The 25,680-nt window shown below is 36.5% G+C and overlaps 1 protein-coding gene across 1 annotated transcript in view; it reads right to left on the reverse strand.

Moving 5' to 3' along the window:
- Window positions 1-25,271, reverse strand: part of bean1 (brain expressed, associated with NEDD4, 1) — a 59,728-nt gene extending 34,457 nt beyond the window's left edge. Inside the window, exon 1 of the mRNA XM_073835855.1 lies at window positions 25,145-25,271. Within this exon, the coding sequence (XP_073691956.1) occupies window positions 25,145-25,169 (25 nt within the window). The 5' untranslated portion in view covers window positions 25,170-25,271. The remainder of the gene's footprint in view (window positions 1-25,144) is intronic.
- Window positions 25,272-25,680: the final 409 nt, after the last annotated feature.

Genomic DNA, 25,680 nt, shown 5'->3' on the forward strand with positions numbered 1-25,680 from the left:
AAGAGTGAGTTTTTTTAGGCGACCATTATTTTAGAATGTTTCCATGGCGACGCGTCATGTGACACACCACAGCCACAATAGCACTGTAAGACACATGGATCGCTTTTATTTCGTTTTTCCATTTTTATTATTAATATTCACAAGTATGCTCACTATATTATGAAATAACTGATATTCCGATTTCGAAATATGTGCAAGTAAATGTATTTAAAAGTTCAAACACTTTTATAATGACCGGGTTAGTTAATCTATACCGGGTGATGGGCGCCGCCATGTTTGTTCGCGCTGAATCCGAGCTGTGGGATTTATGCTGCCTTCATGTGCTATCGTAATTATGGTAAATACCAAAATCCAACATCTAAATTGCACATGAACACCCACTCACGTTGTAATTTCCACTGGAAAGCTCGAAATTTTTTATGATACCCGAGCTGCCGAGATGGGATAAACTTTGACCTTTCAACATTGCGGACAGCAACGAAACTATACTGAATGGTAGCATTGCATTGCAGCATTCTCTGCTGTTTAGTTGGTAGGTTTGTAGCCCCCATAATGCTGGGGCATAAAGAATTTTAATAACGTCGCTATTTAAACGTAGTGTGGTCTTTAAAAATACCGTTAAGAGAAGATGCTAGCTCGTCGTGGCTCGCCTCCAGTAGGGTGCTGTGCGGTACAGTGTTCTGAAGGAGGCAATTTTCTCATGTTATTTTATTCGGTCTGTTTTACCAAAGTAGCATGTGAGGACAAATTCCGAGTCCGCCATGTTTCTCTACACTACGACAACAAAAGCACCTGAACACGACACACTGGTAATTTCCACTTCACAAGTGGAAAGCATCATCTTTCCCATATCACATGAAGGCAGCATTACAACACGTAAATTCATCCTCTTCTCCCGAAAGACATTAAAGTAAGTCTCTGGTGAGCTGGAAGAAGAGGAGAGTGAACTTTATAGTTACCTACATAATCTGTATATGATATCAATAAAATGTGTTGTCAGAATATATTTGTAGGATCATTATTGCCGCTTCCACAGACATTAGTGTGTATTTTACAAACTATAAATGTATGGTTTTGCTAGTACTTATGTGTATTTAAATGTCTGAAACCTAAAATAAGCAGTATATGGTTGAAAACACTGAATAGTTGTGATAATATGACAAGCGCTCAATGCGTCCGATCTGGCTCAGCGCCAGCCAAAGCGCCAAAACTTTTTGAATTCAGCAGCTGATGACGTGATGCGGCGAACGTTCGAATCACACCAGTGTGATCGTACGCTTCAAGGACCAGCCAAGACAAATCACACTGGTGTGATCATATGTGCTAAAGGGTTAAAAATGGGTCGTGGATGGGTATGACCCAAAATACACGGCCAAGGCAACAAATGAGTGGCTGAAAAAGAAGCACATTAAGGTCCTGGCCTTGCCAGTCTCCAGACTTTAATCCCATAGAAAATCTGTGGAGGGAGCTGAAGGTTCGAGTTGTCAAATCTTAATGACTTGGAGAGGATCTGCTAAGAGGAGTGGGACAAAACCCCTTCTGAGATGTGTGCAAACCTGGTGGCCAACTACAAGAAATGTCTAACCTGTGATTGTCTCCCACTGTTCAAACAAACCTACCATTAAAATTATAGGCCGATAATTTCTTTGTCAAAAAGGCAAACGTAAAAAAGCAGGGGATCAAATACTTTTTTTCCTCACTGTAAATGGCAATATGTTTACTTCGAATTTGGTAGAAATGTTGTCTGTAGTTTATAGAAGAAAACAAAAATCTTAATTTTACTCAACATACCTATAAATAGTCAAACCAGAGAAACAGGTAATTTTGCAGTGGTCTCTTTTTTTCTAGACCAGCAGTAGAAACAGAGACTCAGCATGAGAACATTTTTCCATATTTTTTTTTTTTAACCAGACCAGTTCATGGCATACTGCAAAACTGCATAATAAGAATAAAGTGTGGGTTTCTATATGTGCACATATTAATGTATCTCCTGCATTAGAAGACTTTTCTGACTTTCTTTGAAGCTTCTTCGGTCATTTAGACCCATAATATCTTCTTACGTCGATGCCAAGAAGCCACTGATCATATTTTGGATCATCAGACAAAATGTCAACACTTTACCACCTCTCTATGTGAACCAGGAAAATAATAAAATAAATGAAGTATATCAGCTAGATGATTTCTCTAGTGGGCATTACAATCCTAGGCTCATCTGCACTAAGAGCTCAAGAGACCAAAGACATCAAGGGAAGATTAATGCAGGGATGGTGTTCTGTTCACAGTAGTATGTCTGGGATATGAATGCATTTATGTAACATTATTGTCAATATTATTGCATTACCATGACAATAGGTTCAAGACTCATTTAACATTGGTCAGCAGGATTTAAATAGTTTAAAGTTTTATAGAGTTTAAATAGTTTATTCTTTGAGTCCAGCATTATAACATTATGAAAGGGCCTTTATATTAGAAACTGTAAGTCTGTGTAGTGAGATATCATATGTTTATGAGACTTTGCCACAATTTCTCAGCTTCTTCTGAGTGTGATTACTGTACACATAAATAAACAGCACATGCAGCAGCATTTAAAGAAACACAAACACTTTAGATCTCTCAGCAACAAGGATGAAAAGTGTGTGAAGAGAAGGTCACTCCTACCCACACATCCAGCGGCACATAAGACACATTCACAAATACACAGAGAAGATTCTAGGAAGCTGATCCTAATAAACACAAGCCCTGATTTGTTTTACTGAATATTACATGACTTCCAAGAATAGCTCAAATGGTTCTATGAATCAAATATGATGAATCTAATGATTCTCACAGCCATGGCTCAAGCTCAAGATGCTCTTTGGAACATCTCAAATCAAGCTGGACGTAATCATCAGGTTTTACACAACCTCATGCAGCTCGAGTGCTGCTGTCATTAAACTAAAATGAAGACCAACCGAATACTACAACAACCTAATTGTTTTCTTTCAATTCAACTCGAAAACACAGGCAGCATGTAAACACAGCAGGAGAAACTGTCAGTATGTCTTGGTCAAAACATCTGTAAATATCATTGTGATGATTTGGTCCTCTAAGAGTACATGTATCTGTCATAATATGGCTTGCTGGGTTGCCACTCTCTGCAATGATGTGAGGTGACAGGGATTTGAGAGACTAAAAATAACACAAAGACAGAAAAACGGGAAGTAAACAAACTGAGAGAAAATGTTGAAAGTTGCACTATTATTAAGGTTACAAACAATTATATGTACAATTTAATATAAATGCTTTTCTTTTGGACTTTGCATTATGGAAGCCCGTTTCTGCCACCAAATAAAAATATAAAAAAGGTTATTAAGACTTTTTTTTTCTTGCAATTGCTAGTTTACATCTCACAATTCTGACTTTTCTCAGAATTGCAAGATATAAACTCGCTAATGCGAGTTATAAAGTCAGAACTACAAAATATAAACTCACAATCCTGGCTTTTCTCAGAAATGTGTGATATATATACTCACAATTGCGAGTTATAACTTATTTAGCAGATTTGCAAGTTTATTTCTCAAAATTGCGAGTTTATTTCTCAGAATTGTGAGTTTATATCTTACAATTCTGAGAAAAAAGTCACAATTCTGAGATATAAATTCGTAATTCTGAGTTTCTGAAAATTCTGAGAATTTTGAGTTTATGTCTCGCAATTCTGACTTTATTTCTCGAATTGCGTCTTTATTTCTCAGAATTGCAATTATATTTCTCGAGTTTGTATAATGTAATTCTGAAAAAAAAAAAAATCTGAATTGCGAGATGTAAACTTAAAAAAGTAAAAAAAAAAAAATTGTGGGATAAAAAGCCATAATTAGGTTTTTTTATTTTTTATTCAGTTAATTGTATCCATCAAATAATCCTAACAAAAATTTAACATGGTTTTCAATATATTACTATACACTGAAGACGGCTGCTTATTCAGCTTTGCTATCACAGAAATATATTAAAATCGAAAGAAGGTTATTTTAAATATAATACTTCACAATATTACTCACAAATAACAAATGCAACCTTGGTGACACCAATGTTTTGTAACAGTAGTGCAAGTATACCTAAAATACCTAAAATAATTTTTTTTTTTAATGGTTAAAAAAACTGAAGCACATACCAATCCACAGGCGGCAAACACCTGTGAAATGCCATGTATATATGGACAAGTACCTCATAAGTACACTTGTAAATGTGCTTCACACCTACAAGACAAACTTGCCTCATACAAGCTTCTCCTGAGCCTCATGAGAAATGCCGTCTGTCAGAGTCGTTAAAAGTTGACATAACCTTTTACTCATTTCCACTTGTGGGTCCTGGGAGATCCAGCGGGGAAGGACGTGAAAGATAGTGCAAGCCTTGGCACATCCTTCAATCTCTCCAGTTGACCCAGATAACACAGACCATGAGTGGTACAGATTGAAAAAAATCTACAAGGCTCCTAAAACGATCAAGTAATGTGGAAAAAAAATTTTAACTAGATAATTAGATAATTATAGCCCACTTTTGCACTCTAACCAATTACTTTCAGCTAGCTTGAGTAGCAATACTATTTATTATAGTCACATTTACTGTCACATTTATCGGAAATGCAGTTAGAATTAGTTTAGAATTCGAATAATCAAGCTTTTGAGGAAAGAAATGGCGAGAGAGCAGTTTTTTAAAATGTCTTTCTAACATCACAGATCTTCTGTTGTCAAATCTGTGATGCACAGCAGGCAAACGCCTGATGAGATAAGACAGAAAAAAGAGCCCTTAGTGACAAGGTCACAGGATGGACAGATGTGTTGTTCAAGAGCACACAATCCATTCTCATAAAGCTTGAGAGGACTGCTCCAATGAACAGCTATTGATCCAGGCTTTTGCTGTTTTGTTTCCTTTTAAATCAAGAGGACTTTCATGCTTTGAAGCTTGCTCAGTGCTTTCTTCTTTCCAGAAACCCATTTAAAATGAGACAAGCGTTTGCACTTAAATAATCAAGGAATAAAATAATAAACATTATTTACTCTTTATTTATATTTGGAATGATAAATATCGTGGTGCTTTGAGAAGGAAAGAAAACAACAGCAAATCAAATCAAACAGTAATAAAAATCTAATAAAATTGCAAAATGCAGCCAATTATGTCATAATGAAATAATGGGGCTAAAATTAGAAACAAATAAAGTGAGGCAAATTAATGCACCAGCTGAGTTATTGCTGCTATAGTCTCTTGTGCATATTAATGTCTTTTTGCTCTGTCTTTTATCTGAATAAATCTCACTAACAACAGTTTGTTATTTTCCCCAGAAGAAGTCTAACCTCTAACCCCAACAGTTCAGAGGCCTTTGGGACGTCTGCAGAAGCAGCAGTGCTGAACTGTCACTCTGCTTAATTCAGGACGTCACTGTGTTGATTTAGCAGCGGCAGTGCAGCTTCCGAGTATTGAGCAAACGTCAGCTCTGATCCAAGATCAGCACTGTGGAAAGCATTAAGCAGTCATGTCAAATGAGCCGCTGAGCGAGGGGAAGCAAGGAAAGCCATCAACACAAAAACCTCCTGTTCCCTCATGCCAAGGGCAAGTCTGGGCATGGCAGAGACTTGAGAAGTAAGGAACACTTCACCGCAAAATGAAAACTTGTTCATTATGTTTTTTCACATTTTTAAAATCTGTATGATCTGCATGATGTCTCATAAAGGTCAAATATATAATATAAGCTATAAATCAGATCCCCTTTGTATTTACCAACCCAGAAAACATGAAAAACGTCACCAACAACGGTGTACCAGATCTAATGCCATGGCAAAAGTTCAAGGGAAGAAAATGTTCAGTTTTTGGGTGCACAGATGAGCACAGAACACTAGTTAGAGTCCCAGCCTCAGAGGAGACAAGAGAGCAGTGGATCTATTTACCTATTTTATGTATATTACGCCACACAGATCTAATATAATATTGCTTTCCCAGCTGTTTACCCTCACAGACATAGCCGACTGGTTTTGTAACTTGTGCGTTTTTAACATAAACTTGTGTGTATTTGAAAGTTTAAGCGCAATAAGACATGAAAGAGAACTTAGTTTAGTACTCACATGCCGTGTGACAGCTGCTTTCTGTGCGTGTGCTTCAGATGTGTGCGCTAAGAAAAGATTATATCAATACTGCCCTACAAACGTTAAGTCCAGTAACTACAGCAACACTGAAACTGAAAAAAAAAATGCCTTTAAAGTTTTTACACTCAATATTAAGAGTCATCTGCTCCTTTCAGAACAGAGAGTGTTTTGCTCATTTTATTTAAAAAGTAATTAATTACAGAGGTTGCTTTATAACAATAGTTGAAAAAAAAATCACACAATTTAAACAAAAGAAGAACAACAAACAAGTGGCCTAGTGTGTGTAGGCTATTCTCAAACGTGTAAATTTCCTATTTATGCTATTTATACCCTTATAGCTATAATTACGCTAATAATTAAAATAGAGGATTCTTATGTATTCTTAGCTATCTGTGAAATCCAAAAAACTAATTGGCAAGGACTCTGACAACTGAAATGCAGATCGTTATTCTTGAATATGACAGGACACAAATTAAACTGCCCAGTTCTAGTAAATTTACTGATTATGCAAAAACATTCATCATCATAAAAGCATGTGTATCAGTCTTTTAATTAGGTTGCCATTTTAAGGCTGACTTATTCTATCTAAATTCTGAGGCATAGCTAACTTTGCCTAACAATATTACTTTACCGGAGCCAGCTAACTTTTGAAGGAGTAACCGCTGTCACTACAATTGGATCAGCTGCCTGAAACATGGAGAGATGTCCAAATCAAAAAACATTAATGCGATTATAAATCGGATTATCATTACATTGTCAGAGTGGATAATTGCCTTCAGTGGAGCAGTGCAGGTAGGCTAAAATGCTTGTTTAATTTGCTAGCGGCTGGCTAGTTCATGTAAAATGATTATAAAGCTGTCAGTTAATATTTGTCTATCTTCCTTACCCGTCTTTGAATATTGTGTAACGGCAGACCGGGAAAACAAAGCTAGAACGCAGTAACATCACTTACTGCGGTTTGCTTTGGTATTAGTTTGGATTTTGTAGTTACTGCAGTTTTGACACTCTCGTTTCTCTAAAACGAACAAAATTGAACCAGGAGACTTTGCCACAAAACAAAAAATAAAAAGTCAACGCCCATTTTAAGCCATAATTAAATTTTGACCAAATGTGTAGTTACTGCGCTTTGCCTTTGGACAGCAGAATAGTCTAAACTAATATGGTTTAAAACACATGATTTCAGCACGATAAAGTGATAATCAAAACCAAAAAGATGTTTTTTGGCAGAGTATCTGACGTACGAGCTGTAAAGGCACAGCTCTATTCTGGAAAAGGAGACAGGGAGCAGCAACTCATTTGTATTTCAAGAGTCATGCACGAACAGTGTGTTTCTGCTTCAAAATTCTATAATTCATTATCTGTGGAGTATTTTGACAGATTCTGGGGATACCTCAGACTTATATTACATCTTGTAAAAAGGGGCATAATAGATCTCCTTTAAATACTTCTTCCATTTACAAAAAACCCCACTATAAAGTATGATAAAACTAGGTCTTCTGGAGTCATATGATGTTTCTGAAGTGTGTCGTCACCAACAGGAAAAGAAATTCCCTCTCTTGGTGTTTTCGAACACTATTTTCCTTCAAACTGGCACCATACGCTTAGATAAGACACACATATACCAGTGGGATTTGGAATTAATGGCAAACCTGGTGCCTAGAGTGGGGCTGATTTGAGAGATGCAGTTGAGAGAAAAATGCTCCCCTCATAAAACGATCATGTGGTTTCAGAACACTTGTAATACAGAGAATGAGTCATATGCACCATGCATACTATGTTTTTTCCATGCTTATTAATGGGATATTTAGCTAAAAAGCAAATCTGTCACCACTTACTGACCTTCATGCCATTACACAATCCTGTATAGCTTTCTTCTGCATAACATTTTCTCACCCTAATAAAAATTCAATCTTCTTCCAAATATCACCTTTTGTGATTCAGAAAAAAGAAAGTCATACAGGCTTAGAATCAATATTTAGGTCAATATTCATTTTAGCTAAACTGTTTCTTTAAGCTTGACAGACATAAATAAACCACGTAACATATTTAACAAAGGTGTATCAATGCACATTCCCCGGCAGTCCTGTGTAAACTACAGCACGCAAATGTGTATTTATTTATTTATTTGTGTAGCTGCTCACTTAAACGATCTTACTCGTTTCAATCTGCTCAATCTTGGTGATGCCAGATGACAGTCTGTTATATGAAAAGGTGCGCAAACAGTTGCGCTACGCTCGCTTTTCTAAATGTAAACTTCAAGGTACATTATTCGTGCTACTAAACATACAAGAAGTGATCAAACGTTCAGAAACTATGCCCATGATAAACAACGGAAAACAGATGTAAGTCTGTTTTGGTAATGATGCAGTATAATGCTCATGACTTGACAGACAGCTCCCATTAAATTCCATTCCTGAAAATCATAGTGAATGATTGAATCCTATCAGCCAACTTCAGACAGCCATAACTTTTGTTAAGTTCAAGCTATGGACAAAATAAAAAGATAAAAGGTAAAATTTTAAATGTTGGGTTTTTCAAGATCGCATCACATTTATTGGGTCATGTGTTCCTTGGGCCTGAACCCATGATCGTTGTGCTGCTATAATGCAATGCTCTACCAGCTACACAAACCCCAAATCGTTATGCAGATAAAAGGACACGATTTAATATTGTGAATGTTCCTGTGGCATTGACACTAATTTAGTAAACACTCCTATGGGTCATATTTCAAGGAAGTGATAAAGGACCTATATGTCGACATGTTGGAATCATATTATTTCAAATGCAATGTTGTGTTATAGTACTTGTACGTGGTATTGGCATCCTAACATGCGTATTATTCATATTCAACAACACCTGGCAAAACCTCATATAACCAACATTAAAATTTCATAATCTCTTGATATATGTTCATAACACTGCTGTATTTCCTCTAAACTGTGTGCACACCCACACAACGGTTTGGATGAGCTGTTCTAGCACAGCTGGCGTAATGCATTCATAATATTTCCCCTGCAGGGCCTTTAATGTGAGTGTGTGCGTGTGCGCGCGGCTAAGCAGAAGAGTCAGCGGTGATCCTGCGGGCCTGTAACGGATGCTGGCTGTTTGCTCTGTGACGGATGGGGGATAATGGATCTGATTGTGGCAATGATGTTTGCTCCCGTCCGCAGACTGTGCTGAAGGCGGTCTCTGGGAACACTGTGTCACTGTCGGGCCCTGTTTGATGAGGTTTGTTACTGGGCAGTCTGTCCGTCAGCACACTTGGCTCACTCTAACCACCCCAAATCGACCAAACAGAACCGTGGGCTTCATCAGCTCAAGGTCACTCTGTATCCAGAGCCATCTGACTCGGACTGGACAACAGCTGCTGATTAGAGAGCAAGAAATTATAAAGCAAAGGGGCAGCGAACGCACACACATACACAGACAATACTGGAAAACATACATCACATTGACACAATGCACGAACACATTAGGGTAAAAATGAGCAGGAGGAGACTGGGGAATAGCTGCAACACTTGGGTCTAACTGTTAACATCTCCAAGACTTTTGGTCATTAATCTTTACACACAGGAAATCTTTACACACTGTTCTTAATACTGTGTTGTTACCTGAATGATCCACAGCTGTATTTTTTGTTTAGTGATAGTTGTTCATAAGTCCCTTGCTTGTCCTGAACAGTTAAACTGCCTGCTGTTCTTCAGAAAAATCCTTTCCACAAATTCTTTGGTTTTCCAGCATTTTTGTGCCTTTGGGCCCTTTCCAACAATAACTGTATGATTTTGAGATGCATCTTTTCACACTGAGGACAACTGAGGGACTCATATGCAACTATTAGAGAAGGTTTAGACACTCACTGATGCTCCTGAGGAAACAAAGGATGCATTAAAAGCCAGGGGGTGAAAACTTTTGAACAGAATGGAAATGTGTACATTTTTCTTAGTTTTTTTCTTAGTAAAATAAGTTAAATTTACCCTGATCTTCAACCCACAACTCTTAATGCATGGCTTTTTCTTCTGGAGCATCAGTGAGCATTTGAACCTTCTGTATAATAGTTGCATATGAGTCCTCAGTTGTCCTCAGTGTGAAAAGATGCATCTCAAAATCATACAGTCATTGTTGGAAAGGGTTCAAATACACAAAATTACTGGAAAACCAAAGAATTTGTGGGACCTGAAGGACTTTTCTGAAGAACAGCGGGCAGTTTAACTGTTCAGGACAAACAAGGGACTCACAAACAACTATCACGAAACAAAAAAAAAAACAGGGTCATTTTTAAAAATTCAACTATTATTTTCTTTAGTAGACTATTTGTAAACACATTTTATGTGAAATATCTTATTTAGATCAGTACTAAAAAAAAATTAAAAAAATAACATGCATTTTGCATGATCCGTCTTATTTTGGTAAAATAATTAACATTCTAAAAGGGGGGTGTAAACTTTTGACCTCAACTGTAGTTGACCTAAAAATCAAAAACCCATAATCCTTTGTTTATCTTCAGAACACAAATTAAGATATTTTTGATTAAATCTGAGAGCTTTCTGACCCTGCATAGACAGCAACGCAACAACTAGTTCAAGGCCCAGAAAGGTAGTAAGGACATTGTTTAAATAGTCCACGTGACATTAATGGTTCAGCCTTAATTTTATGAAGCTGCAAGAATATTTTTGTGTGCAAAGAAAACAAAAATAACAACTTCATTCAACAAGTTCTACTCTTCTGTGACTGTCTTCAACACACATTCATGAGAGTAACATGACCAAAACTAATATTACAGTCATCCCATCTATCCTCATGTATGATGCCACTTATATCCACAAAATCATGCCAAGCAATTCCTCCATACCATCAAAGACCATTATAAAGAATTGCATTTGGTTTGCATGTCTAGTCCAAAGGGGGAGAAAGAATGCAACATGCCACATTGAGTTTTTCTAATTGAGATTCAGAGCCATTAATTTTTGGTATAATGGAGGAGAAAGAGCCTGCTGTACAGTACATGGTAGAGCCTGTAGTGAATTGGATGTGGGTCAGAGAAATTCAGCATATCTAGGTCATACCGAATCGTACAGAGGCTTAAGCCTTCTCTCATTCTGGCTCACCTATTAATAAAGCCCATAGGGGAGACACAGATTACAATTCTGCCTGTGACGCTCCATATTCACAAATCACAATCTCATTATTTAGCCAGACAACAAAGCTCAACTGTGCATTGAGGAGGTAAATCATAGGGAATAGCTATTATATACTGACTACTCCCCAAGCTTTTTTTTTTTTTTTTTCATCTGATGCGTGCTGAAATAAACATATATATGCAGCTCTGTTCTGAAACTGCTCTAGTTCACCTAAAAGCACAAATTATGTTTTATTACCTAGTAAAGTATTGCTTAGTATAATTTAATTACTTATTCATGCAGGTTTAGAGGTTGAAAAAAAAACATAAAAAAGGTAATTGCGACTTTTTATCTTGCAATTCTGAGTTTTTTCTTGCTGACCTTTGTGAGATATAAACTCACAAATGTGAGTTATAAACTCGAGTTCTAAGAATAAGTCAGAATTGCAAAGTATAAACTCACAATGCTGACGTTTTTTCGGAAAGAAAAAATAAAATAAGCTCGCAATTCTGACTTTATTGCAGTGGTTCTCAATCCTGGTCCTGGGGGACCCCTGCTCTGCACATTTTGCATGTTTCCCTCATTTAACACACCTGTTGAGATCATCAGCTCGTTAGGAGAGAGATACATAAACTGAACTAACGAGCTGATGATTTCAATCAGGTGTGTTAAATAAGGGAGACATGCAAAATGTGCAGAGCAGGGGTCCCCCAGGACAAGGATTGAGAACCACTGCTTTATAGCATATAACTCACAATTGTGAGTTTATATCACGCAATTCTGAGAAAAAAAAATCAGAATTGTGAGTTTATATCTCTCAATTCTGACTTTATAACTCACAACTGTGAGTTTATATCTCTCAATTCTGACTTTATAACTCACAACTGTGAGTTTATATCACACAATTCTGAGAAGAAAGTTAATTTAAGCATGCAATTGCAGTTAAATCAAGTCAGAATTGTGAGTAATTGCTAGAGCTTTTGCCCCTCAAAATTGGACTTTATAACTCACAATTGCGAGTGTGAATTTATATCTGCCAATTCTGACTTTTTTTTCTTCGCAATTGTGAGTTTATATCATGCAATTCTGAGAGAAAAAGTCAGAATTGTGAGTTTATATTTCGCGATTCTGACTTCATAACTTGCAATTGTGAGTTTATATCAAAATTATGAGAAAAAAAAGCCAAATTTTGACATAAAATGTCACAATAACCTTTTTTTTTCAGTGGTGGAAATGTGCTTCCATACGTTTGAGTTAGTTTCGTCTTGGCACAATTGCATAAGATAATTTTAGCTAAACATGTTTATTTTTTTACCCCAAAATTAAGCTTTAATTTGAATCTAGTTGGGTTATCTTAATATCTGTTCCACATAAGATAATTAAAAAACAACAATACAAAATACATTTTTAAAAATGAAAAGTGTGCCAGCCAACCCTGGGCCTCCCTTTCTGTGACACAACATCTGGTCATTGGGGGAAACGCTGCATATTTTTACAACTGTTGGTATGAAAGTTCCCTTGGTTAACAGGGAATTCTGAAAAACAGGACAGAATGAGGTTGTAATATATCCTCCGGAGAGATACATTTTAAATGTAGGTAAAATAAAGGGACTGACAACAGTGTCAAAAAATTAACCATGTCCTGCCATAGTATACCAAATTTGCTGACTTTGTTGCTGATTTTGTTTTTGATTTGCTGACAAGTACGTATATATTTATGGGATATTATTAACCGATCTACAGTTGAAAAATATGTTAAAACAGTAAAGTATGTGCAAAATCTTATGTTCTAATTTTTAGGGTGATGTTCATACTTTCAGCATTTGTAATTACATTACATTTAATAGCTGAATATACATGAACATAATAAATGAATCATTTGATAGAGGGGAAGCTTATTACTGAAATAGACCACTGTAGTTTCCTCCAGCTATTGCACTGCAGTAGGAATATAATTTAGTGATTTTTGCATAGCCAGTGTATATGAGGCAAAGACAGCTGCCTCAGTCTGCTACGCTGTCAAGGGAGCTGTCAGACGGATTTGGTAAATAGACAGAGAGTACAGCAAGTCATTGTCAAAATCTTCCCGCTCGACTGTCTAATCCAAGAAGACTTTAAGTGAGAGTGCAACTATCTGCTTTCATGTTTACTGCTACTAAACCATATAATGAATCTGCAAGATATTTGTAAAATCACAACCTCATGAAATATCAGAAGACATGAAGAACAGTACTACACTACACCAAGAGTTGCCTATTCTAAGAATCTAACAACACCCACTGCCCAACATACAGTTTGCAAGTAGTAGTATAAAAATCTTGCTTTTGCTGTTCACATTAACATACTTCCATCCTGTATGCAGTATGTACATTGTGCATGGTATGTAACTGTCCTGCATGAATACCTAGATGTTTGTCAAACTACATGGCACAACGTGCATTTCTTCCACAAGTGATGGTACAATTTTTTCAATATTTTAATATTTATGTTACTTGAAAAAAACTCCCCACTGGAGTTCGGCATCATTACCCTTGCAAATCAAGAGTGCAATGGAAACAATCTGGCCAAACATTTTTACACCTAACAACAGACAAAATTGTTATGTTTTAATGCAATTTCCACAAATATATACTGGGTATAACATATGTTGCACAGCATGCAGTGAGCTAATATTAATTACACATCAAAAAAATTTTTCGAAACAATAGTACTAAGGATCAATTGATTGGCCAAAAAAATTAAAATAATAAAAATCTAATCAAATTATTGTACAGCTGCAAATACAGTATTTGCTGTACTGATTCAAAAAGGTGTCATATATAGTAGTCAACATTTGAAGTGGAACAAAACCTTTCATTAAAGTTGTCCTAAAACCAAAACAATACCCGTTTTTGTCTTAGGACAACTACTGTACTATTGTCCTAATGTAGGGCTATGCAATATGGCAACATTTTATTACAATATATATTTTTTCATATTATACAATCTCAGTATTTATTGCGATATTAATTTACCATTAATGGGGAAGGAAATACTTTCCACATGTTTGTTAGATCTTGAGAATAAATGTAAACTGAACTTTATAGAGTAAGTTTTTAATTAATAGTGTATATTAAAATTCTCAAAGTAAAAATAATATTATTTTTATGTAATATCAATACAATACAAAGTATTTTTACATTAATTTATAAAATTCTCTTGTGCAGCATCTTGCTTGACAACATGTAATGTAAATGTAATGTTTTGTAAAATCATTTCATTTTAAAACAATGATCAAACTGTTAAAGTTTTTAATATAAAAAGTTTTATTCATATTTTATTAGGCTAAATTTTTATGATAAATTTGTACCGAATCCACTAAAAGTGACCCTGGACCACAAAACCAGTCATAAGGTTAAATTTTACAAAACTGAGATATATACATCATATGAAAGCTCAATAAATAAGCTTTCTATTGATGTATGATTTGTTAGGATAGGACAATATTTGGCCGAGATACATCTATTTGAAAATCTGGAATCTAAGGGTGCAAAAAAATCAAAATACTGAGAAAATCACCTTTAAAGTTGTCCAAATTAAGTTCTTAACAATGCATATTACTAATCAAAAATTACATTTTGATAGGTTTACAGTAGGAATTTTACAAAAAATCTTAATGTAACATGATCTTTACTTAATTTCCTAATGATTTTTGACATAAAAGAAAAATCAATAATTTTGACCTATACAATGTATTTTTGGCTATTGCTACAAATATACCCCAGCGACTTAAGACTGGTTTTGTGGTCCAGGGTCACAAAAGACAGAACCCAGAAAAAAATTAGAAGGAAAAAAGAATTTAGGGGGAAACATTTATTTCATAGGGCCCTAAATATATTTCTGTCATAATTTCTTCAAGTTAAACCTGACTTTTATTTTGTCAGGTTGTCTCTTTCAGTTTCAGTGTGTCGTTTGTTTTTTTTCTTAAATGAAAGTGTAAAGCTGGTGAAGTGACTCTCAGAGCAGCTCTGGAGGAGAAGTATTTGTATTCATGCCTTCATATATTGACATGCGGATGCTAAAAACTCTGCGAGTGTCACATGTGTTGGAGTGTTGTATGAGACAAAACAGCACCATTCATTTACAAAGAGACATGCAGAACATGCAGACATATTAACAACATGGACTGACTTCTTGCTGTTGAATTTATTGTGTGTGATTGACTGTTACATTAATCCACATTGAGTAAAAATGTCCAGAACATTTCATTGTTATCGACATAAAAAAAATCCTGCACTTCTCAACTCAAGCTGAAAATTCGGGTTTCAAATAGGAGTGAATGACTCACAGGAGTTGAGTTAAAAAAAAAAAAAAAAAAAAAAAAAACAGTGATTCCCTGAATTCACATCTCTAAGACAATTTCCTGTCACGGAAGGGCAACCATTTAAAGACGCAATTCCCATGTCATTTAACCCAGATTAAAGGGCACAGTGGCGATAAACCTGGGTGCTTTGGATACCATATATCCCAAGCAAGTTAAGCTAAAGGGGGATTAACGGTGAAGATCCGTATTATCTAGACCTCGAGGGTTTTAGTGGGTCAGGGGATGCAATAGCAGGACCCATTTCTACAGGATTTGACAGCTTTGATCCCACTCTCGCCGTTATGGCTGGCAGGCTGAGCCCATGGGATGAGGCGCTGGCCCCGTGGCTTAATCTAGTTTAAGTGGCACCCATGAACCACTTCTGCAAGTCTCACTCAATCAACCAGAATCCACCCATCTCCCAGTTCAAACCCAAATAGAGATAACCTAAAAAACACAGACAAAGGTTCTCACTTTAGGATAATAACACGGACTGCCAGGCACAGATGGAAAGCGCTGGAGGCTGGATTCATTGTGCTGCTGTTGAGTAATGCTGGATGCTGGAACTGCAGCTGTTACTGAGATGCTACTCAAAGAGCACGACTAAAAATGGGGCATCTTATTTTATTTTTGCCCCTTATTTTTGTACAGTCCAATAAACTAAACATATATGACAGTCTCAGTTGAAGTCAAAAGTTTACATACACCTGTGATAGTTGTTCATGAGTCCCTTGTTTGTCCTGAAAAGTTAACTGCCCGCTGTTCTTTAGAAAAATCGTTCAGGTCCCGCAAATTCTTTGGTTTTTCAGCATTTTTGTGTATTTGAACCCTTTTCAACAATGACTGTATGATTTTGAAATCTATCTTTGCACACTGAGGACAACTGAGGGACTCATATGCAACTTTTACAGAAAATCAAATGCTCACTGATGCTTCAGAGGGAAACACAATGCATTAAGAGATGGGGGGTAAAAACTTTTGAACAGAATGAAGATGTGTACATTTTTCTTATTTTGCCTAAATCTCATATTCTTTTCATTTAGTACTGCCCTTCAGAAGCTACAGAAGATAGTTACATGTTTCCAAGAAGACAAAATAAGTTAAAATTACCCTGATCTTCAAATTTAAAGTTTTTATCGCTCAGCTCTTAATGCATTGTTTCCTTCTGAAGCATCAGTGAGCATTTGAACCTTCTGTAATAGTGGCATATGAGTCCCTCAGTTGTCCTTAGTGTGAAAAAATGGATCTCAAAATCATACAGTCATTGTTGGAAAGGGTTCAAATGCATGAAAAAAGCTGAAAAAACAAAGAATTTGTGGGACCTAAAGGATTTTTCTAAAGAACAGTGGGCGGTTTAACTGTTCAGGACAAACAAATGACTCATGAACAACTATCAATAAAATAAAAAAAAAAACTGCTGTGGATCATTTAGGTAACATCAAAGCTTTTTTTTTTTATTCTACTATATCTATTTTTGGTTTAATGCGTTATTAGACTTAATTGTAAACATTAAACAAATTATTTGTCAAAATGTCTTATACTGGTGCATTTGCAAGCTAGGTGAAGATCTATGCCAACTTTGTGAACTGCTTTATGAAATAAGAAACAAATTAGTCCCTAAAGCAGTAGAAGGATTTTATAGCAATAACAATCTAGGAATCCAGCAGGAATGCTGAAAAACTCTTAAGCATTACCATCATGCTAACTCCCACTTCTTTCCTCTTGCTCTCGTATAAAGCTCATATGCATATAGATTCAGAGCTCTTGCAAGGTTGCTTTTTTCCAAGAGTGAAATTGTTAGTCATGCCAGCATAAGGATGCAATCTTGCATCAATTTTTCAAAATTCATGCAGAAAATGGCTCGATTTTGCCTGATGGCTAGAGCTGGAGGATACAGTTTGATAAAATTGATGTGCACTGAAATATGTGCAGACCACATGAGTATTTAGAACAGCGCCAGGCTCATCTTCCATGCCAAGTGCTATTTGTCTAATGTTTCACATTTTGTAGGAATAACAGTCACCACAGAGAAAAGATAACATTTCAGACAGAGCAAGATAATATTTTTAATAGGAACAGAATTCAAAGCTTGTGCTATGAAAATATATAGTTAAATGCACCTCAACTATATGTGACCCTAGACCACAAAACCAGTCATAAAGGACAATTTTTTGAAATTGAGATTTATACATCATCTAAAAGCTGAATAAATAAGATTTCCATCGATGTATGGTTTGTTAGGATAGGACAATATTTTCAAGATACAACTATTTGAAAATCCGAGGGTGCAAAAAAATCTAAATATTGAGAAAATTGCCTTTAAAGTTGTGCGAATGAAGTTCTCAGCAATGCATTTGACTAATCAAAAATTAAGTCTTGATATATCATGGAACATGGATTTTTGGCATAAAATAAACATTTTGACCCATACAATGTATCTTTGGCTATTGCTACAAATATACCAATGCTACTTAAGACTGGTTTTATGGTCCAGGGTCACATATCGGATCATAAGCAAATAAACTTCAACTGCATATCAGTAGAAGGGACAGCTATGATGGACTAACACCATTTTAATGTGGACAACTGACTCTGACAGATGTGAAAAAGCACAACCAACATCCAAGGATGTATGTCAGCGTGGGTACTCTTCCTCAGGGAGGGCTGTAATAAAGCTCTTTCTGATAACCCAAAACTCAGAGCCGCCCGTTGCTCATCTAATTGGAAGCGTTTATGAGAGCAGCAGCAGGAGAGGCCTTCTTTCTCGCTCTGGAATTAAAATGCTAATGCACTCAAAACAAACAAAACAAAGCCTTTCTACATCTGGGATTTGCATGAACTTGAAAGTAGCCATGAAAGTCAATACCAGAGGACACCAAGTCTGAAGACGGAGCATTTAGCCAGCGTACCACATATGACAGGAAGAGAAGCAACCAAGCAACTGATGCAACAACAAAGGCAACATTTTCTACCACTTTAAATCTTGCTTTCTCCTTGCCTTCTCTGCCGCTTCTTTTAGCCTCCCTTTGGGATGACTGTAGGAGGGCGAGTGTTTATGAGTGGGCTGTAGTAGCAATAATGGTGCATGTTGTCTGTGTCAGTGATGCAGGGAGAGGTATGATGGGTGTGCTATTCCACACGCACAGCAGGGGCATCCCCAGTGGGCTAGAGCCAGCGTCACCAACCTCGCTGCAACACAAAGATCTAACCAGCTGAGACAGTGCCTGATGGAAGGTCACATCAGGAAGAGAGGAAATGGCAGCGCAGCAGGCAACCTGCTGATCAATAATAACTCTTTAATTGGGAATATGAAATATGGACCAAGTATGCTTTTTGATTGAGATGCACAAAATCAGCTGCTAACAAAATTCTTCAAAAACACAACATGAGTTAAAAGGGGTAGTTGGAAATTAAATTATATGTGACCCTGGACCACAAAACCAGTCATAAGGTTAAATTTTACAAAACTGAGATGTATATATCATATGAAAGCTCAGTAAATAAGCTTTCTATTGATGTATGGTTTGTTAGGATAGGACAATATTTGGCCGAGATACATCTATTTGAAAATCTGAAATCTGAGGGTGCAAAAAAATCAAAATCCTGAGAAAATCACCTTTAAAGTTGTCCAAATTAGGTTCTTAACAATGCATATTACTAATCAAAAATTACGTTTTGATACATTTACAGTAGGAATTTTACAAAAAATCTTCATGGAACATGATCTTTACTTAATTTCCTAATGATTTTTGGCATAAAATAAAAATCATTAATTTTGACCCATGCAATGTATTTTTGGCTATTGCTACAAACATACCCCAGCGACTTAAGACTGGTTTTGTGGTCCAGGGTCACATATTCTTTCAAACTTGATTTCTTAGAACACAAAAGGTGTTTTTTTTTCAATATACACATTAATATAAAATATAAATTATATATACAGTGGTGGCCAAAATTATTGGAACACTAATATTTTCACCAGCTAAAAATGGTTTTAAGGTAGTTATATTTCTATATTTTGCTGTAGTGTGTCAGTAGGAAATAGCAGTTTACATTTCCAAACATTCATTTTGCCATTAATTGTAATAATCCAGCGTCAGGATTCTGACAACAGCCAGTGCTTCACACAGAGATCTGATCTCATCATCATCCAGTCTGTCTGGAATAACATGAAGAAACAGAACAAACTGAGTTAGACTAAATCCAGAAGAACTGTGTTAATGTCTCCAAGATGCTTCAAGAAACCTATTTGCAAAGCTACAGTATTGTTAAAAGTTTTAGGCACTTGTGTAAAAATGCTGTGAAATGATGCTGCTGTCAAAAATTATGTCATAAAGAGATTTTCTTTATCAATTAACTTCTATTAACTAAATGAAATCAACATTGTGACCATCCGTTGTGTTTAAAGCAGCTTTTGACATACTGCAGCTGCACTTGCGCATAGTTCTTCAGGTAGCTTTGCAGGTAGGTCATTTAAAGCATCTTGGAGATGTTGCCAGAGTTCTTCTGATTTAGTCTGTCTCAGTTTGTTCTGTTTCTTCCAGAAAGACTGTATGACGATGAGATCAGATCTCTGTGTGGAGCACTGGCTGTTGTCAGACTCCTTATGCAAACAAAAATCTCGCTGGAATATTACAATTAATGGCAAAATGAATGCTTGTAAATGTAAACTGATATTTCCTACAGCAAAAGATAGAAATAACTGATCAAAACCCATTTTTAGCTGGTGAAAATACTAGTGTTCTAATAATTTTGCCCACCACTGTATATAAACAACTATTTTAGTACATCAATAACATTTTAAAATATATTAAAATAGAAAACTTATTTGAAATTGTGATGATACCTTACAATATTACTGTATTGGTGCACATCTGAGATTCTTTTAAAAACATAAAAAAATCTTACCAACCCCAAACTATTAAACGATAGTGTTTAGGTTGTCATGCTACAAAAAGGAAAAAATGCATTGTAAAATAACAGTATTATAAAATTGGTCCATAAGATTTGATGATAAATCTTTTCAGTGAATAACACTTCGCACAAATCTATTGTCTGATATCAGAAGACTTGGAATATAATGCACAAGTTTTATGGGCCACTTTTATGATCTTTTATAGTGCTTCTTTGTCCCTGAGCCAGGGAAAAAGCTGGCTGCAGGGACCACAGGGCTGCTGTGACATTTAAAGTGTTGAATAGATGAGCAATGTATCATGTATCAGAGTGAATTGAGGCAAGTGACTTGAGAGCACTACTCATTTTTTGTGTGCATTTTTAAGGACACAGAGTCCTGCTACCTGCAGGCTTCTGCATTGTACATGAGATTTTAATATCCGGGGAATGCAGCAGGGCACATATAGTACATTTCAATATTTTAAGTGATCCAACTGTAAGGCACCACAGGTTCTCTACAGGTCCACACACCACTACCTCATGAAAATTCACTCTGAAACAATACTAATGATGAAAAATAATAATATTAAAGGGATAGTTTATGTCATTAATTACAGTCAATTCATTCCAAACCCTTTGCTCATCTTCAAAACACAAATTAAGATATTTTTGATGAAATCTGAGAGCTTTCAGACCCTGCAAAGACAACAATGCAACTGACACGCATGCGTGGTACTGTTGTAAACAAGCATTGAAGACTGACACGGAAGAGAAAAAAGGGTTTTTATATAAAGTTGTTATTTTTGTTTTCTTTGTGCACAAAAAGTATTCATGTAGCTTCATAACATAACGTTAAACCACTGATGTCACATGGACTATTTTATTGATGTTCTTACTACATTTCTGGGCCTTGAACGTGTCAGTTGCGTTGCTGTGCAGAGTCAGAAAGCTCTCGGATTTCATCAAAAATATCTTAATTTGTGTTCTGAAGATAAACAAAGGTCTTACAGGTTTGGAACGACATGAGTAATTAATGACATAGATTTTCATTTTTGGGTGAACTATCCCTTTAATGAAACTTTTATGCAGTTCAATGAATACATGCATTTATACATTAAAACAGCAACTGCTTGTATTTCAATATATTTACCATTGCAGCGCATAGTTTGTCACAAAGCACCATTCCCAACTTATTCTTGTACATATTGCCTATGTTCCTAAAGAACAACCAGCTATGAGGAAAATCACATCACAATTTCTTATATTTAAAGCAAAAAAGTACTTGTAAATTGGGCAAAATGACAAAGGTACAAGACTGTCAGTGTGTACTTAACCTAGTTTTAGTGAGGGGAAAAAATACCATATAATTCTCCATATAGTGGACTTCAATGGGAGCCAACGGGTTGAAGGTCCAAACTGCAGTTTCAATGGAGCTTAAAAGGCCTCAAGACAATCCCAGCCACGAAATAAGGGTCTTATCTAGCGGAATGATCAGTCAAACAAAAGAAAATGTATGTACTTTTTAACAAGGAAGGCAAGGAAATATTGTTGCGCTCAGACTGAGGCTATTTGTAAGTCCAGGTGCGTGAAAACAAAATTCTTTTTATAAAAAAGTGAACAATGTTTGTCTCTAAAAAAGAAGAATAAAATGCTTACAAAAAACATGAGTAGTTTATCCCTTCATTCATCCCTTTCGGGAAAAGATGTTAAGTTCAAAAATCCAAAAAGACTTTTTAACAGCAAATGCTCGTCTTGCACTAGCTCTGCAATGCGTGTCAATGACTTACACGCATTACATAATCACGTTGGAAAGGACACGTGTGGTTAGTTCTACATCAGTGTAGTTCGGTTCAAAAAGGTAGGGTAGAGCAATAAACATCTTATTTTCGTATTTTAGGTTTGATGGGTTTAGGTTATTTTGCTGTTTGGGGCTGTACCTTTGAAATAACTGAAATCGTGTGATCAAGTGATATAGACATGTAATGCGGAAAATAATGCACACCATTAGAACGTTCGTCAGCCAATCAGAATCAAGCATAATGCACTATGGTGAAGAATTGAAGAATGAAGAATTGAAAGAAATGAAGAATTCAACAGCCCATCATCAATTATTCCTTACTTCTTCAATTTGCGAATAATCGCACCAACTGCACAAACTCTCGTAAAGGGAGTGCTCCTAATCTCAGCTTGTTACCTGTATAAAGGATTCCTGGGAGCCGGAAATCTTGCTGATTGATAGGGGATCAAATACTTATTTCACTCATTAAAATGCAAATCAATTTATAACTTTTTTGAAATGTGTTTTTCAGATTTTTTTGTTGTTGTTATTCTGTCTCTCACTGTTAAAGGAACCGTATGTAGGATTGCGGCCAAAACTGGTACTGCAATCACTTTCAAAATACTGTAGAACGGTGTATCCCCTCCCGCTCCCCCCTGACTCGAGGTTGCCAGCTAAGCTGCAGGAGTAGGCTGCTACAAGGAGCTTCAATGGCAAGTGACGAGTCCTACACAGTAATTTGTTTTTCTTCTGTTAATTATGTTTATGCTTCACAAGAGATGTTTTGCGAACTAATTATGTATCGCAAAAATTTACAGATGGCGATTAGCCAAATATTTCGTAAAGATGTACTGTAATACCACATTTCAGTCGGAACATAGGTTGTTTTCATACCCTGCTAGTGGTGCGATATAAAGCTTTTTATGAACGCATTTTGCACGACCAACCGTGGGAAATCCACTGTGTACGGAAGCAAAGTTAGCCAAACATAGATGAATCTTACTTGTCCAGGACAAAATTACCAACGTTGGCGTCTATCTTCAAATTCTTCTCCGTTTTCAGCCGTCTCCATCTTTCAAAGGCATATCCTATACAAATCCTATTTTTATTTCGGACTTTGTCACGACGTATTTCGGATTCATAACAAGGTCTTTTACGTTTCGTAACGTTATACATGTTTTATCCGACACGTTCGTAACTGCAGCTGTAACAGAGCTGGCAACCCGGATCACGAAACTCTACTGATTTCGTGATTGGTAGATAGCTGGAGGGTAGCGCCTCAGACCAAAACACAAAATGACAACAATAACATCAGTTGAGGGCTGCAACTCTCACTTTTAAATGACAATATCCTGGCCGGACCACTGTTGTCAGTGATATAAGTATTTGAAATGAACATGATTTCTTAATGTCTAGTGACATGTCAGGGCCATTTTATGATTAACTGACATAAATTTCTTACATACGGTTCCTTTAAAATAAACCTAACTATAAAATTATAGACTGATCATTTCTTTGTCAGTGGGCAAATGTACAAAAGCAGCAGGGGATCAAATTCCCCCCCCCCCCCCCTTACTGTACATCATGTGTGACCTTTACAACATGATTAAGTTATGTGTGAAGTTGTGGATGAAAAGCTAGTGCAAGACAAGGTTAAAAATATATTTTTATGTTATTTTAGAAAATGACTAATCGTTTCACTAGATTATTCCTTGGCTGGGATCGTGCAGAGCTCTTTGAACCTGCACTTTGGACCTTAAACCGTTGGCCATCATTGAAGTCCACCACATAAAGAAAAATCCTGTAATGTTTTCTTCAAAAACCTTAATTCCTATCTGACAGAAGAAAGAAAGACATGAACATCTTGGCTGACATAGGGGTGAGTAAATTATCAGCAAATTTTAATTCTGGAGTGAACTAATCCTTTAACTCTATGAGGTTAAACAAAATGCAGTCGTCTTTTGCTTTTGCTACATGCTCAAAGCCCTGTGACATCATCAGTGTAAGTGGATACAACTTCCTCTGTCTGTAAACAGTTTAGACAAAGGTCAGTCCGAATTAGCAGATGCCCTAAATGCGCTATGGCTGAAGGGGCTGCCTGTTCCCCTCAAAGGTGTTAAAAACAGGATGGTGGCCACTTAGCGAACAAGATAACATGTCCGTAAAAGAACAGAAACATAATCACAAGCATTGCCTCGGGTTTCACAATACTGGTCTCGTATAATAATTACAGCAATAACAAAAGATGAGATTCTGATTAAAAATTGGCAAGGAAAAGACGTAACGGCAGTCCCCAGGGCACGTATTAACATTCAGAAACCATTTTTCTCATACTGAGTTGACTAGCAAAACTAATTTCTTGTTTGCACAGGGTAGGGTAGAGAATGATCCCTGATGGCTGACAACCTGCCTTTATATACTTCACTGAGCAGATGTATCGAAGATAGGTATGAAAACATTTAAATTCTCATTCTTAGATGAAATTTCTGGCACTCTGAGTGGTAGTTTACATGCTTTATAGTTTTGTTGTGCTGAGCGCATTTAAGTTGCCAGGCGAAGTGAAGAGAAAAAGGGCTCTCTTTAAAACAACACTGCTTAATCAACTCAGTGTCAAGATAGCCCAGTTGAATCACAACTTCAGCCGCGTTGCCATGGTTTCTGTCTCGACCCCCAACTAGCTGCCTACAGTTTGGTTTGTTTGTTTATTCCTCAGGATAAAACTGGTATCAACATTACAAGTGTGTGAAACCTCTGTTCTATAAAATATGTGTAAAATTTTGGTCCATAATTCCAACCACCAGCAATGCGTGAGATACAGATCATGGACTGGAACAGACAGTACAGTACGGATGACAGAACACTGTACATTTAGAGATGCCTGAAAATTGGACATTTTGCTTACCTGAACAAATCAGTTTCATCAACATGTACTCCCTGCCACAGTCTTTCCTATAGTAACATCTTAAACGATTGACCAAACAGGTTCCAATTCTGACCTTCTCCTTTTTGCAAAGAAGGATGATGCTCTCATCTGCAGAAATGAGAGAGAAATCAGAGGAGAGAAAGAGTGAGTTAAAAAGCGACAGACACACAGATGTGTAATGGCCCTGTGGCTACATCTCACCCAGTGACCACCCACCCTATTTCATTCATATGACCACAGACTCTACATATTATTTATGACAAGACCATCATTCCAAGCCAAAACACATCAAGTCGTTTTAGAGGACATTTGTCCAGACAGGTACACCTCTACACCTCAACTTACCACCTCTTACTGTGCGTTCACACCGCCGCCGGCGAGAGCGTCAAAATTCGCTCTAGCCGCCCTGCATGCAACGCTGTAGAAAGATTCCTTGACGCTCTGACGATCGAACGGGTGGTCTTGTATTTAAAGCGGCCGCAAAGCAAACAAGCATGTCGATCTTGTGCAGACTG

The sequence above is a fragment of the Garra rufa genome, chromosome 3, assembly GCF_049309525.1.
Source record: "Garra rufa chromosome 3, GarRuf1.0, whole genome shotgun sequence".
NCBI classification, from domain to species: domain Eukaryota; kingdom Metazoa; phylum Chordata; class Actinopteri; order Cypriniformes; family Cyprinidae; genus Garra; species Garra rufa.